General features: G+C 44.1%; 1 protein-coding gene across 4 annotated transcripts in view; it reads right to left on the reverse strand.

The window, feature by feature from the left end:
- Positions 1–14,954, reverse strand: part of CNTN2 (contactin 2) — a 59,743-nt gene that overhangs the window by 21,977 nt on the left and 22,812 nt on the right. For all 4 annotated transcript variants that reach the window (XM_081916317.1, XM_081916316.1, XM_081916314.1 and 1 more), the window contains exons 2-5: positions 13,172–13,286; positions 5,206–5,350; positions 3,046–3,221; positions 1,308–1,403 (exon numbers count right to left, since the gene is read on the reverse strand). In XM_081916317.1, the coding sequence (XP_081772443.1) occupies positions 1,308–1,403; positions 3,046–3,221; positions 5,206–5,350; positions 13,172–13,226 (472 nt within the window). In that variant the 5' untranslated portion in view covers positions 13,227–13,286. The remainder of the gene's footprint in view (positions 1–1,307; positions 1,404–3,045; positions 3,222–5,205; positions 5,351–13,171; positions 13,287–14,954) is intronic.

Here is a 14,954-nt window from a genome sequence, read left to right on the forward strand (position 1 = left end):
GCTCAGACCTATATGAACAAAATGGAAAAGTTTGAGCTTTGTTTCTTTTCTTCCCCTCCCCCCTTTTCTTTAATTTATTTCAATCTGATATAAGATTACAAAAAAGACTTCTCAAAGACAATGTAATTACAATATAGATTCCAGTATATTATAAATGTTAACCATTAATCAAACAGAGAGACATTTAGATGCAATACATTTCTCCTTTGGGATAGAGCCTTGGTAGTTTATCAATTTCTGCTATGCTGAAGTCTGGCTTAAGCATTCTGGTGTAGAAAACAACGGCAGCATGTTTCCAGTATTTTGCAAGGATAATTGTTGCCACAAAATTTAAAAAATCAGTGATTTTAACAGCAAAAGGAGGACATGATTACATAAGGTGTGGAGAAAGTGGATTGTTTGTTCCCTTTCTCATAATATTAGAAACTCAGGGCCATCTAAGAAAACAGAAAGTTGGAAGATTCAGGACAGTCAAAAGAAAGTACTTCACAGTTGACTATGGAACGTAGGGCTATCAAGGGTTCCTAGATGTAACAGGTATGTTCTACCTCCATGATCAAAGGCAGTAATGATTCTGAGTACCAGTTGCTGGAAGCCATGAGATGGGAAAGTGCCTTGCTTGCTGGTTTCACCAGTGGCGTAGTGTGGGTTGTCAGCACCCGGGGCAAGGAAAGTAATTTGCACCCCCTAACCCGTGGATTTTAGCAGAGGGCAGAGAGCTGCAAGTGCGAGCGCGCGCCCCCCAGATGTTGCGCCCGGTGCGGCCGGCCCCCCTGCACCCCCCACGCTATGCCACTGGGTTTCACACAGCCATCTAGTTGGCCACTGTGACAGCACGATGCTGGACTAGGTGGAACAGCTGGCCTGATCCAGAAGGATATTCTTAGGTTCATATGAATTAACTACCAAACAAGGTACACACTTTAAAAGAGCATTAGACAAATTCATGGGTGATAAGTTTATCAACGGCTTCTAGCCCAAATAGCAATGTTCTGCTCCAACGTTTGAGACAATATGCCTCTGAATACCAGATGTTTGGAACTGAAAGTAGAGACAGCTTATGTCCTGCTTATGGGCTTTCCATGGGCATCTGTTTGACCACTTTGAGAACAGGCTATTGAACTAGATGGGCCTTAGGCTTTATCCAGCAGAGCTCTGATTATTGTTCTCATGAAAGGAATGGCTTTGTCCAAATTGCTAAACACAATTGCGTATGGGTTTATACCATTAGCTACCCCTGTTGTTTGATGGATTGCTCCCTGAATGTGGGTGAGAACCTCAATTCTAGTGCGCTGTCATTGTCTCACCTGGGTAATGGGGAGGTGGGCTGCAAGTAAACATCACCCCCCAGCCCTCCGTAACCCTCACGGGGTCTCGCTCTTCTGTAGAGAATTCCTGCAAAACTAAACACAAGAAATGAGTGGAGGTGATGAAACATGAGCTATGGAAGCCTAACAATCTTACAAATTAGATCTTTCTCTGCTCAGAGAGAAATGATGCTAGTTACAGGCAATCATGCTTCCATCATATCAAAGGGAAATTAAATTGAGAGAGTAACGGCAGATGGCATCAGCAACAGCACTCAGAAAATGTGCTGGGTATGAACTAGCTAAATCAATACTATCCCCACTGCAATTTCTATCTATCTATCTATCTTTTTCAAATGTATATTCAGCCATTTTGGTCATCAGTGGCTCCTAAAAATGGCTTACAAATTTTAAAAAATACACACACAAAAGCAAAAACCTGAGATTAAAACATGTGAACACCTCAACGGACAAACAATAAAACATCAGAGCAGCACCACCAAGATAAACAAATTAGAAGGACTCAACCCCCTGTTATATGAAAGGAAATGCTTTTGCTATCTTTCAAAAAGCCCTTGGTAAATCTGTCTGCTAAACCACCCTGGGTAATCAATTTTACAGAGTGAGTGGCACCACCACAAAGATCCTACCCCTCATGTCAGAAGTCTGAGGCATACGTAAAATTCATACAGAATATCATCTGATGACCTATGCAAATAGGAGGAGACAATCCCTGAGGTAACATGGAACTAGGGCTGAAAGGTTAAAAACACAAACCAGTTTTGTCTGGAAAGTAACAGGAAGCCAGAATCAGAAATAAACTCCCGGCAGCTGGCGCTAGCTCATAGCCAAGCTGCCCCAGAACAACCACATTTCCTAAACACATTCTCTATTCAGCATTATGCATGCAGCAGTGATGGAACTCCTCACATCCACATACTCATCAAAATAACTCATATCTTTAGCATCTTGGCTGAAGTCACATAACCCTTGTGGTAATAATAATAATAATAATAATAATAATAATAATAATAATAATAATAATATATTTATGCTCCACTCATTTAGGCTCCCAACAGAATATTAAAAACATGATAAAACATCAAGCATTAAAAACTTCCCTAAACAGGGTTGCCTTCAGATGTCTTCTAAAAGTCAGATAGTTGGTAAAAGTTCCCTTTAAAACATACTTCAAGAACTTTAACCTGGTTATGCTTGGAGCTCTCACAACACCATCCTTCTCTTGCTCAGTAAAATGTTAGCCAGTTTTAATCCATGCTGGTGTCCAGCATTTGGCCCTCCTGAAATAGCTGTGATATACACGGGCCACCTCACTCTCCTTAGAGGGGAAACGGTTCAGAACCATTATCCAATTGCCTCAATTCCCACAGGACGATGAAAGGGACTGGGGTCCTCATTCATGTTCCCCCCTTTGTTTGTCCTCCACTGTCCTCATCTAAACACAGATCCCTTTGGGCAAATAGAAATGATCATGCAGACCATTTGGGCACCCCAACCAGCTCCCTCAAGTCCCCAGCCTCCTCTATCACCCCATCCCTCTGCTCAGCCTGCTCAACTTGTATGATTTCTGAGGGCACATGCCAGCGTATCCAATTTATTGGAGCTTCACTTCCTCCCTGGCTGTGATGCTCCTGGAGAACCATGGATGGCACATTGCTTGGCTCCCTTCTGTTTTATTCCTCTTTTGCACCAAATTGTCTTCAGAAAATCCACTTACAGCCAAAGCGAATGGAAGCTTCTCTGCTGACTACTGTGCCCACCGAGTTGGATGCCACACACTGGTAGGACCCAGTGTCTTTGGCTTTCACTGGGTTGCTGATCACCAGGTTGCCCCCGTTCAACCTATAACGGGAATCTGGCTCTATTTTGATCTCTGTGCCATTCATCTTCCACCTGCCAAGACAATGGTATTTGGTTGGAGTGGGGAAAGAACAGAGTCATCACAGCTGCACATTAACATTGTCCTGAATAACAACACACACTGGCATTTATGATGTACACAAAAACCCTCAATAGGACCTATTGTAGGACAGTGGCTGAATGGTGGGTGCTGTCTCAGTAGCTACAATGCCAGCCCAGTAATCAGGGGGAGAAATGGCTGCACTTTGTCGAATGCTGAAGAAAATCCAAATCTCAATGATTATTCTAAGAGCCTTTAGGCTGTGTTTTATCTTACCAGGAAGCACATCACTCACCAGGGTTGGTCTCAACATCTCTGACTGGGTTTGTTTGATACTGCTATAAATTATTTAACTTTGCTCTGCAGGCCTTCCTGCTTTCCAGATCTAGTCTTCTGAAAAATGCTCTCTCAGTTTGCCCTATCCTGTTCATGGATGCTTCCAGACAGGGACCCTTCAGCAGCGCCCAACCATTGCTCTTCTGCTTCCAGAGTGGAATAACAATGTTATTCCCAGACTTCTGTAAGGAGCCCCACTTTCCCCAGCCCCAAACATTTGGAAGGGACACTTTGGAAGGGACATTGAGACCATTGTGTATTGGGAAAGGGTTAAAGCAGGCATAGGCAAACTCGGCCCTCCAGATGTTTTGGGACTACAACTCCCATTATCCCTAGCTAACAGAACCAGTGGTCAGGGATGAAGGGAACTGTAGTCCCAAAACATCTGGAGGGCTGAGTTTGCCTATGCCTGGGTTAAAGACTCCTTTCCCCTTCATTGCACTCTGAGTCATGATTCCAAACCCCGACTACAATTGGGGCGGGAAAGAAAAATAGCAGGTGTAAAGGAAGAAGGACTTAGAAAGGGAAGACTTGGAGTGGATTCATGGAGAGAAGAGACAGACCAGAGAGGGAAAATAACTACAGAGAGGGTGGGGAACCTATTTCAGCTTGAGGGCTCAGTTGGCCACCTAGTCCAACCCTCTGCGATGCAGGAATCCTCCCCACAGCTGTCCCCAGGTGGCCTCAAACCACCAACCTTCCAATTAACAGCCAGACGCAGTGACCCATTGCACCACAGATGCACTAACAGAAGACGAATTATCTGCAATCTCGGCCCTGTGGTGCTTAGTACTAAAATCAGAGATCCCTTTGCCCAATGCTTCAGAGCATATCTCCAATCTAACGATTAGATTTTAATCACGAGAACTTAGTAGATGTGCCAACTGAGCCATTGGTTAAAGCAAGGCGAGTAATGGTAAGTCAGAAAATGACATGGAATGATTGGCAGGTGGGCAGGGCTTATTGGGACAGGCTTGGTTGGCCAGATTGAGGGATGTGGTGGGCTACTTTAAGCTTTTGGACCAGAGGTCCCCACTGATGAGTTAGAGCAGGCTACTTCAACCTCGGCCCTCCAGATGTTTTTGGCCTACAACTCCCATGATCCCTACCTAGCAGGACCAGTGGGCAGGGATGATGGGAACTGTAGTCTCAAAGCATCTGGAAGGCCGAGTTTGAGAAAGCCTGAGTTAGAGCAACCTACCCAGGCCAGAATAGCCGTGCAATAGGCCATTTATGTTTGTTGAATTAAGCAATTATTCCACTGAGTGAAAAGACCCTCAGGTTTTCTGAACTCAAATGTGGGGAGGAAGCTGAGCAGGGAAATAATGAAACAGAGTTCAAACCAACATATTTAATCCTATATTTACTTTCCAGAGAATCAGCCCCATTGAACTCTGCAGGACTGACTCTTGAATATAGGAGTTTAGAATCCCACGGACGTCAACTGGAGTGAGTTAGAATGCGCTCTTTTCCGTTTAATTCAATGGGACATAAAATGCTTGCCTTTGGTCCCTGAGATGAATGGGCAGGACAGCAGGGTATGTGTGAATGTAAAACAACAACAAACCATTGCCATACACTTGTGTATATCGCAGCCATAGGCTTTCCAACAAAAACACTGCTATGATCACGTAACCTCACCTATAGGTCGCAGGAGGGCTGGCTCGTGCTTGACAAACCAACAGTATTTGCTCCTCTGTTGATCCTTCTGGAAAGATGATGTTGCGTGGTTGTTCTTCAAAGATTGGCCCATAGTTTCTTAGAGTACTCTCTGCTGGCTGCAACACTGCACGAGAAGGTGAAAGAAATCTGAAAAGCTCAGACTGAGTACAGAACAGAAGCAGTAGGAAACACTTAATCAAAATGACAGCTGCTGCGAACTCTCCAGCTTCAGCATTCCACTAAACCGAAAGAGGTGTTGTGATGCTCAAAACCTTGCAAAACTGTATTTCAGCATCCTGCTTCACATTTCCTATCCTTCAGGACGATCACAGCAAGCGCAGGCCCTTTGCAGTGGTGGCCTCATGTTGACAGAACTCAACCTCAAAGGATGCACATAAGCTCTTTCCAAAGAGGCCTCCAGTAAGTTTTTATTTTGATCTGCTTTTTGTTAAAGACACTGGGGAAAGTTTTAAATGGTTGCTGTTCTCAATGTCAAATAATGCTAAACTTCAATTTGTTTTCTCTGGATTGCTGAGTTGACCTGGAGGTATTATATACTGCTCTTTAATGCAACATTTCATGTGTTTTTTATTTGTTATGTGGTTGTCATGATGCTGATGATGCTGGCTGTGTATTACCTTAAGAGGGCTTTTGTTTTGAAAGGTGGCATAAAATTCTGAAATAAAATTAAATACTGAACTTTCCTGAATATTGAACTGACATAGATTAAATCAACCATTTATAGTGATCTTAAGTTATTCACAATAACCATGTAAAAAATACAAAAATGCTGGCCAGTTGAGGTTCTTAGTTAGAGTTGCAAGATCTTCTTCCGAAGATGGGACCCATGCCTATTTGCTGAGGCATGATGTAAGAGCTTGTCTCAGGATGGACCATAGCTCAGCGACAGAACATCTGTTTTGCACGCAGCAAGTCCCAGGTTCAATCCCTGGTATCTCCAGGCAGGGCCAGAAGATATTCCTACCCCAAACTCTGGAGTGCATCTGCTAGAAAGCTGAGATACACCTGAGCGATGAACAAGATGGAGCCATGCTCTGACTTGGCACAAGGCACATTCATAAATTCCAGCTGCTGACACAACATTAGACTTGCTTCTGTGCACATCTGAATTTTCAGCTGCTAAGTCAGAAAGAAGCCAGGATTACCCATGACTGAGGTATAGGAAGCAAGTTGCCTTTTCATATTATATCTGCCTTCGCTCATGTTAATTCTCCCCACCCACCAGTTTTTAGTAATCAAAATATATCACAGAAAGAAGCTGTTCATCCATCTTTGTTTCAATGTGAACGGTTATGACAGGCATATTGCTGCGTCACAAAGCTTTGCGGCTCCTCAAAACGAAATCTATTTCAGAACCGCCCAGCTTTCAATCATCAGCAAAGCTGTAGTAGCAGGGCTGGGAAACAGAAACTCTGTGCTGCATCCCTGACTCATTGCCATTATCTTGAAAGTGCCTGTTATGCCACTTGAAACCAATTCCCAACCCTAGCTAGTCTGTTTCATTATGTGATGAGATTAGAGCTCTATGAAGCCAGTAGGCTGGCGGGAGGCTCCCAAGTGGTTTAGAATGGAGTTAATCGCCATCCCACCAGTTAGTCCTCTCCCTCCTTTGTTGCTATGGACAGGATGGCATTGTTTTAAACTTGCCATTCTCACAAGCACCATATTTTATGCAAGAGTGGCTTCCGACCGGGGGGAAAGACCAGCAGAACAAAAGTTCAGGCTCACCAACCCCTAGACTTGGAGATCTCTTATTTTATATCTGGGCTTTTTCAGTTTATGCACAGGAAAGGGGAGGGGGACACACTAACCTAGTTTCAGCAGCTGCCTAGACATTAGCCAATTATACATCGCAGCCACCTCATGCAGCGCTAAGCTAAGCCAGTTATTTTATTATGTGTAGCTAGCAGGGACCGATCCACGTTGGGCCACATCTCCCGCTTTGCTTAAGTGTTCCTTCCAGGCTTTGGGAAGAAAGGAGTTTATCCTTATGGGTTGGTCTTTCTAGAGTTGCTGCTGGGCTCACCACTTCGGAATAAAATAGTGGAAATATTATAAGATACCAGCATAGGAAATGATCTTATACTGAGTTTGATCACTGGGTCTGTCTAGCTTAGCAATGTCAACACTGACTGGCCGTGTCTCTCTACCTGGAGATGCCAGGAACTGAACCTGGGACCTTTGGCATGCAGAGTAGGTGCTCTACTGAGCTGTGTGGCTTCCTTGATATGGACACAGTGGCTAACAGATTCAGCGAGGTCTGCCATACTGCGCCTTGAGAAATACGCCCGCAGTTGAAAAACGAAGCAATTATATCTAAAACGAATCTCCTTTCTCCAGGCTGCCCTGCTCCTCACTCATCTATTTCTGTCATTTGTGAAATCTATTCTGGAAGGGGATGCTTCAAATAAACTCACAAGAAAAGGCTGGAGAGGACATTATAGGAGTGTAAATGCCATGTGAATGCAGAACTACTCCTATGACAAAACAAGACTGGGAGGGGAGCCCAATTTTAAGGAGGTGGAAGTGGAAAACTGCCCCTCGGCTTATCTCCCCACAAGCAGCATTTCCCTCAGCAGAGAGCCAATACTAGAAGTAACTTCAGGAACAGGTCTTAGGGAGCAGTGCTGAATTAAACCTTGTGGGGGGCCCTAGGCAGTCAAAATATCAGGGGGGAGGGGGCTCGCTATGATGTAGGTTTCTGAGTCAATGGGAATTTCTCTTCCAAATTCAAATTATTGCAAGATCAAATCAATATTATTTTGATCCATTGTTGCGGGGCTCCTAAAAGGCATGGGGTCCATGGGCCAGTCCCTATTCTGCCTATTTGGTAATCCAGCACTGTTAGGGAGAGGGAAAATGATGAAACAAGCTGTGGGAAAGGGAGACTTCTCTAATTCTCACCCACACTCCTTTTCTGTGGTTAAAATTTGATCCACCCGCACCCTAGTCTTCCTATATTCTACGTACAGGTGAAACCTACAGAACTGTCACCATCACGTCAAGTTTAATCCTAAGTGTATTATTATTATTACTTACATTTGTATACCACCTTTATATTCCAAGGATCTCAAGGTGGTGTACATGGTTCCCCCCTCCTCCCCTTTTCATCCTCACAACAACCTTGTGAGGTAGGTTAGGCTAAGAGATGGTGACTGGCCCAGTGAGCTTCATGACCGAGTGAGGATTCAAACCCTGGTCTCCCAGGTCACAGTCCAGCATTCTAACCATTACGTCACACCGTTGTCAGTTCCACATTCAATGCACATTTAAAGCACATGGCTTTCAACAAAGAGGTACCATAGTTTACCTCTCACAGACCTACAGTTGCCATGATTACTTGAGGGAAAGCCATGTGCTTTGTGCATGTCGGTTGTGCTTTAATTGTATGGTGTGGATGTGACCAAACAAAAAGGGGTTTGTTGATTGTAGAGAATACATCTGCAAGTATGCTAATAATGGGCTCCCCACTACCTTTTTTCTGTGGTGGTGGGTGTACTTCGGTAACATCCAAACATCCATGCACCACTTGTGCTGAGAACAAATAACACTGGATTAATTGAAAACGACAAAAAGATAAAACAATAATAGCGACCGAAAGGCTCATTTGCTCCTACTTGAGCCCGGGAAGAGGTATGTTTATCCCGTCTCAGCTGGAAGTGGCTTTGTCCTTGACACTCACAGGGCAGCAGAACAATAAGGATGCAATATTGACTTAAGGAAGATTGTAATCTGCTAATGACATTCCAGTATCTAAAAGCAGATGTACTTAAAGCTCAGAGTCATCTGTGGGGCGGGTGATAGCCAGGGAGGGGGTGTGTGTGGAAGGGCAGAAAGGGACAGGATTCACGGAGGGTACTCAAAACGCAATAAATAATTCATGATAATTGCAAGATATTTTGCGTTCAAAAGCCCTGTTTGTTAAACCTCAAGCTCTTGGTTCCAAATATCAGGGGAGTGTGTGTGTTTTTTTTAAAAAAAGAAGATTGCAGAAGCAAAACCTGGCTAATCTCCCATTTTAATTCTGCTCAAACTCTGCCTTCCCTGGCCATGTCCCCTGTTGCCCTCGTCATACGTCTGTGCAAGGGCCGTGGAGTACAAGCTGTCAGGTATTGATCTTGGAGCATGCAAGAAGATCGGCCAAGTCTGCCCACCTGAGATTTCAAGGTGTATGGGTGAAACCAACAATGTGTGATTCGAAAAGAAGGTGGGTGCCAGTGCGATGGAAGGGCAGCCTGTGTTTGCAAAACCCGCGACAGGTCCTAGGGGAGGAAATGCAGAGGCAATGTAATATAAAATTCTCATGGTCAGTGTGTTGCCTTTTCCAGTTATCACATCTACTGTGTGGACTGGAGCATGGCTGGAGCAGCCGTGCGTGAGTTACTGGAGGACCACATCATGCCACCAGTGGCAAAGAGAGAGAAAGATTGATAGGACAGCCAGTACAAGAGATTGTGAAATCCTGTGCCATTCAGCAGTAGCTTGATGCGCAGTAAAAACCCCCCACAAAAAACACAAAAAACAACTACCCATTGTTTGTGTGCAAACCTTTAGTTGCTCATTCTTGCATATTATCAATGCACTATAAAGGCAGAGCTGTAGAGACTGGGTGAAAAACCGGCAACCCTACCAGCAGCCTGCTATTGGGGGAAGCAAAGCTGTAGCTCTGAGGAAGCTATATGAAGCTCTCTTCCTCTGAAAGGAAAGGGCCGCCATCATTCATGCAGCAGCTCCATCACATTGATGTCTACCAGTTGGCTCTTTGTGGCTCAGACAGCATTTAGTACTCACAAGCAGATCCATTTTTTTGAAATATTGGATTATTCAAACCTATGTATAGCCTATGAAGTCAGAAATAACAGGCAGAATAAATGCAGCTACTGCTCAGGCTGGCTTAAAGTTCCAAGATGAACACAAAGCAGTAAATACAGTGCTTAAGACTTATGCACCCTTACAAGGGAGTAAAGGGCCTTACTTCTGAGTAAACTCGTTCAGAAGTGTGTTGTAAGATTGCACTCCTAAGCACACTGACTTGGGAGTAAGCACCATAGAATACAGTGCAGTTTACCTCGGTGTAAACATACATAGGATTGTGCTGTATGCACCTGTCCTTTCCTGAATTTTGGCATATGAAAAGAGAATGGCTTGTAAGAAAACCAGAACAGATCTAAAGAGAAGCTCTCACAATGATGGTCAAATCTTCAGCCAGTAACACTGTGATGTTTCTGAGGCTTCTTCTTCAGAGCTATTTCTAGACTCCTTTGAACAATTATCTTGCACTTGGTTTACCATAAAATCTTATCACTGCATTACACAAGAGCTTCAGTCCTCGCTAGCCGAAGTTTGCCAGTATTGTACAACAAAACAGAGGCGTAAAGGATTTGGTCTAAGGTTTGCAACAATGCTTTCTAAAGCTCTAAACACAGAAGAACAGGCAAGCCTATCAATTTATAGTCACTATCAATTTATAGAACAATTCAACTCCTATTTCCTCAACTCTGGCTGTGTGAGAGTTTGAGAGTGGGGAGGCAACTGGAGCTCCTTGTTTCACTGCACGAGGAAAACCTAGCCAAAATATTGGTTTTCCTTTCTGAAAAGGCAGTCTTAATTTGGGATACCAAGCTCTAGATATTTACTCAAATATCGATGATAAATCTTAAGCCAACACCATTTTGGGATGAAGCCATTTCCGACCGTCTTTCATCCTGGTTCCTTGTTCATGCTCACAGTGAGAAATTTCCACCCATCCAGCCATCGTTATACTGATCTTTTTTGTCATATGTTAACAGCCATTAGGAAATGCTCCTGTAGGGCTTTGTAGATGACTTATTCCTTATGGTCTCTGCTTGAGCACATACAAGAAAGTCTTCTAAATTCAGCTGGTTAACAGCAAAACCTAGCGTTGCCTTGATGTCGCCAACATATGTGGGTCAGACCAGTTTCCACACAGGCTAATTGCCTCCTGAACTAGGCCAGCCACCTTCCCAAGAGACTCAGGCAACATTAAAAGGTAATTAGATATTTATAAAGGACATCGAAGCAGCCTCTCCCCAAGATGATGAATTAGCTCCAAGTCATTATCTAATTCTCAGCCATCTGAAATGAAAAGCCTTCCCACTGAGAGATCAACCTTTTAAAGTGTAGCCGGAGACATCTAAGAAACAGCAATAGTTTGGATGGAACGGAAAATGGAGATTTGTGCATTAAGGTGAAGGATGGACTGCCGCAGCAAATGGGTCAATGATAATGGCATAGAACCAGCCCAGTGAGCAAGAAGATGGTCCAGAGATGATGTTCAAATAGTAGGGGCGTGTTTTGGTTCTCTGTGTACCCCAAATTAAGAGGTGAATCAGTGTGATTCGGGGAAGGTCCCCACATTTCTGAGGCAAAAGTGCAGTTCCCAAGGTGCATGAGGGATTTTCTAAGTTTCTGAGTTGCTCTGTGGCCTCAGCTCTCCAAAAATACACGGCTGGTTCCCTGCCTGGAGAAATAAAACCAAGCTTATTGGGGAAATGCCCAGAGCTCTAGAAGGGGATAAAGTGGAGAAGTAATGGTTGGGGAATCTTTTGCTTGATGGACAGGGCTAGCTTTTAATCAGAGTGAATTGTTTTCCCAGGGCACTCCAATCACAGTGATTTGGAGCAACAATTAAAAACTGCATACCCACCAACATGTCAAGGCCGAAAACTGGGACTCACATGAGGTTTTAGGATGCTGTGCAGCCCCCAAAACAGGGTGTCCCAATTTAATCAGGACAGTTGAGGGTTATGAAACTGCATTTGTCTTTCATGTGGATCTATGCCTTCCCTGTGCAAGTCAATGGAGATATCACAAAGATCCATCATGGGGGCAGATGCCCACCCCTGGCATTGATTCTTGGGATAACAAGATTCTTGCTTGGGGTATGAAGCTTTCCCTACGCATATTTCCTGTCCCTTCCCTCCTGCCCTTCTCCCGTGCAAGACAATGCAAATATATTTCTATCTCACAGGGAGACAAGGTTATATCCCCCCCCCCGCCAACTGGGGAGGATAATGGCAAAAGCCTTGCCCTCAACATTGTTCCTTGGGTAACAGGGTCATAGCTGTCTCCCCCCCCCCCCGTGTGTGTGTGTGTGTGTGTGTGTGTGTGTGTGTGTGAGAGAGAGAGAGAGAGAGAGAGAGAGAGACTCCCATCCCAAAACAGTAAAGTTTGCCCTTGCAGGAGAAGCAGACATGCTTTCTAGCATGTCTACAAAGGGAGGTTTTAAATGCTTGACATTTTACTGTGTATTTATATTTTTTGGGAAGCTGCCCAGAGTGGGACAACCCAGGCAGATGGGTGGGGTATAACAACAACAACAACAATTTTCCCCTGTGGATTGGAACCTGGAGCACAGTTTTAAGCAAAGACAGGATAGAAACAGGTAATATTTTTTTTAAATACACAGGCAAATTCTGGGGCCTGTGCATCCCCTATCACATACATTGAACATATTGTAAAATGCAACATGCCTTGGTTCGCTGGCTTGGTTCCCCTAATTCAGGGGTGGGAACCCAGTGGCTATCAAATATTGTTGGGCTCCAATTCTCACCATCCCATCGATGATCAGGGATGATGGGAGCTGGAGCCCAGCAGTATCTGAAGAACTCTCGGCTCCCCACCTTTGCCCTAAGCAGTGCATCAAGATGTCATTATCCACTTGCACAATAAATGCGGCCGTCAAATAAACTCCACACTGCAAATACGGTATATATAAACCAAATTACATTTACACAACATATATGGTCAACGATAGAATTCATGTTAGCAGATAATTCCATGTTCTGAATTTTAGTTGAGAGTATGAACAGGATTGTTACTTCACTGGCTTTAGTCCAGTTAGTCTCCAGGCTCAGCCTAAAGCTGGTCCTGACCTTTGAGCCAAGATGGAGGAAGCTCTTACCTGTAAAAGAGACGATGGCTAATGAAAACAAGACAAGCTCCACAGATGCTCCCATTGTAGGCTTCAGAATGTGTGCTACAGTTCAACAAACGGAACGGAGGAGGCGAGTGCAATTCTGTAAGACATGGATGAGTTTACTTGTAACTGGTGAGCAGGATTCAGCCTCACAGAACAGAACTCAAGCTTCCCATTACCTACACTCATTTTAACTACTTAATCTTCATATCAAATGCAGTTTGAGATCTTTATGGTTTTTAAGTTTCTGTCATATTTGATTCTGAAGAGGGGCACAGTTTTCTTTATACAAGTTTTTCTGGGACCTTTATCTAATTCCTGTGAGTTGATTCTTTTGATGCCAGTCAATATCTCTGATTCAGTTCTCTTTGCCAACTTCTCTCATCTTAAACTTCAATAATAGCTGCATCTCCAGTATCTTCTCTAGCTCCTAAGCTGATTTGTTTATATACATCATACAAAAAAATAATGTCATCTACATATAGATCTGCCCCACTGTCTCCACAGACATGGGGACACCAGCACAGGTGCAAACAAACCTTGCAGAGCCAACCCCCTCACAAAGGATAGCCTGATTGCTTGCCCTGTCTTGGGAGTGTGGCCACTTGCCACACTAATAGCTGTGCCTGCCCCACTCTTCAAAAGGAAGGTGCAGGGTGTGTTGCTTGTTGGACCAACATCTTAGCTTGCTCTTAGCCATTTATCCTCTTATGTCCCTGCTGAACCTTGTAACCTGTAGTTTGCCTTATGTACTGATCTGATTTGAGCATTAAAGCTTTTGGCAGAAGTATAGAGCTGGGAGCTTCAGTTCTTCATTTCGCAGGAAGGGCCAGGACCAGGGACAGCCCACCCGTGAGAAGGGCTGAGGCAGCTGCCTCAGGTGGTGAAAACGCATGAGGTGGCACCCCTTTGGTTGCCCTGCCACTTCCAGCACTGACAGAAAAGTGGTGCCATTTTCTGGCTTCTCACAAGACCTTGCCAGAACCCACCGGTGCTACTTTGCAGGCACTAGGTAAGGGATGCTTCTGTGGGGATGGCGCAGCAGCGGCACTTTCCCAATGTGCCCCAGGTGACAAAATGGGATGCGCCACCTTTGGCTAGGACACTTTGGAGGCAGGGCTGGTGTTGCCTCTTGCAAGCAGCCACTATTTTTATTGAGGCAATGCTTTTTCATCTAAGTAATATAACATTAGCACAATGATAAAGAAGTTTAGAATCAATGATAAAAAACCAACAATCAATTGCTGACAACAAAACATTAGAGGCAAGGATGAGGCACAAAGATACACAACAAATCATTTAGTATATCAAGATGAATGAAAATCAAGCAACATAACCAAGAAAATATGAGTAGCAGAAGACCGCAAGGTGGAAATATTACCAACTGTCACCAAAAGGTGAATACATTGGTATTATATGAGAGTCTCCCCCCACCCTTTCTTGTGTGTCAGTGTTGCCCTGGAATAAATACCAAGCTGAAATGAATGATCCCAGTCTAGATGGATCTTTGGCCTCTCTCAGCTGACATGCTAAATTAATGTTTGTTCATTACCTCCCATACTTTCCTTATCTAATCCTTTTGAGAGGGTAGCTCCAGCTGCCTCCATTTACATGATTGAAACAGGCAATTTTTGGAGCCAAGTAAGGCTGCCATTCTTAAAACACTTACAAAGGAGTTCAGCTCCACTGAACATACTGAGACTTACTTCCAAGTAAACAGGGATATATGATCCTTGTGGCAGTGGCGGAGCTTCATGCTCCGGCACCA

The sequence above is a fragment of the Podarcis melisellensis genome (assembly GCF_964234715.1).
Source record: "Podarcis melisellensis genome assembly, chromosome: 6".
NCBI lineage: Eukaryota > Metazoa > Chordata > Lepidosauria > Squamata > Lacertidae > Podarcis > Podarcis melisellensis.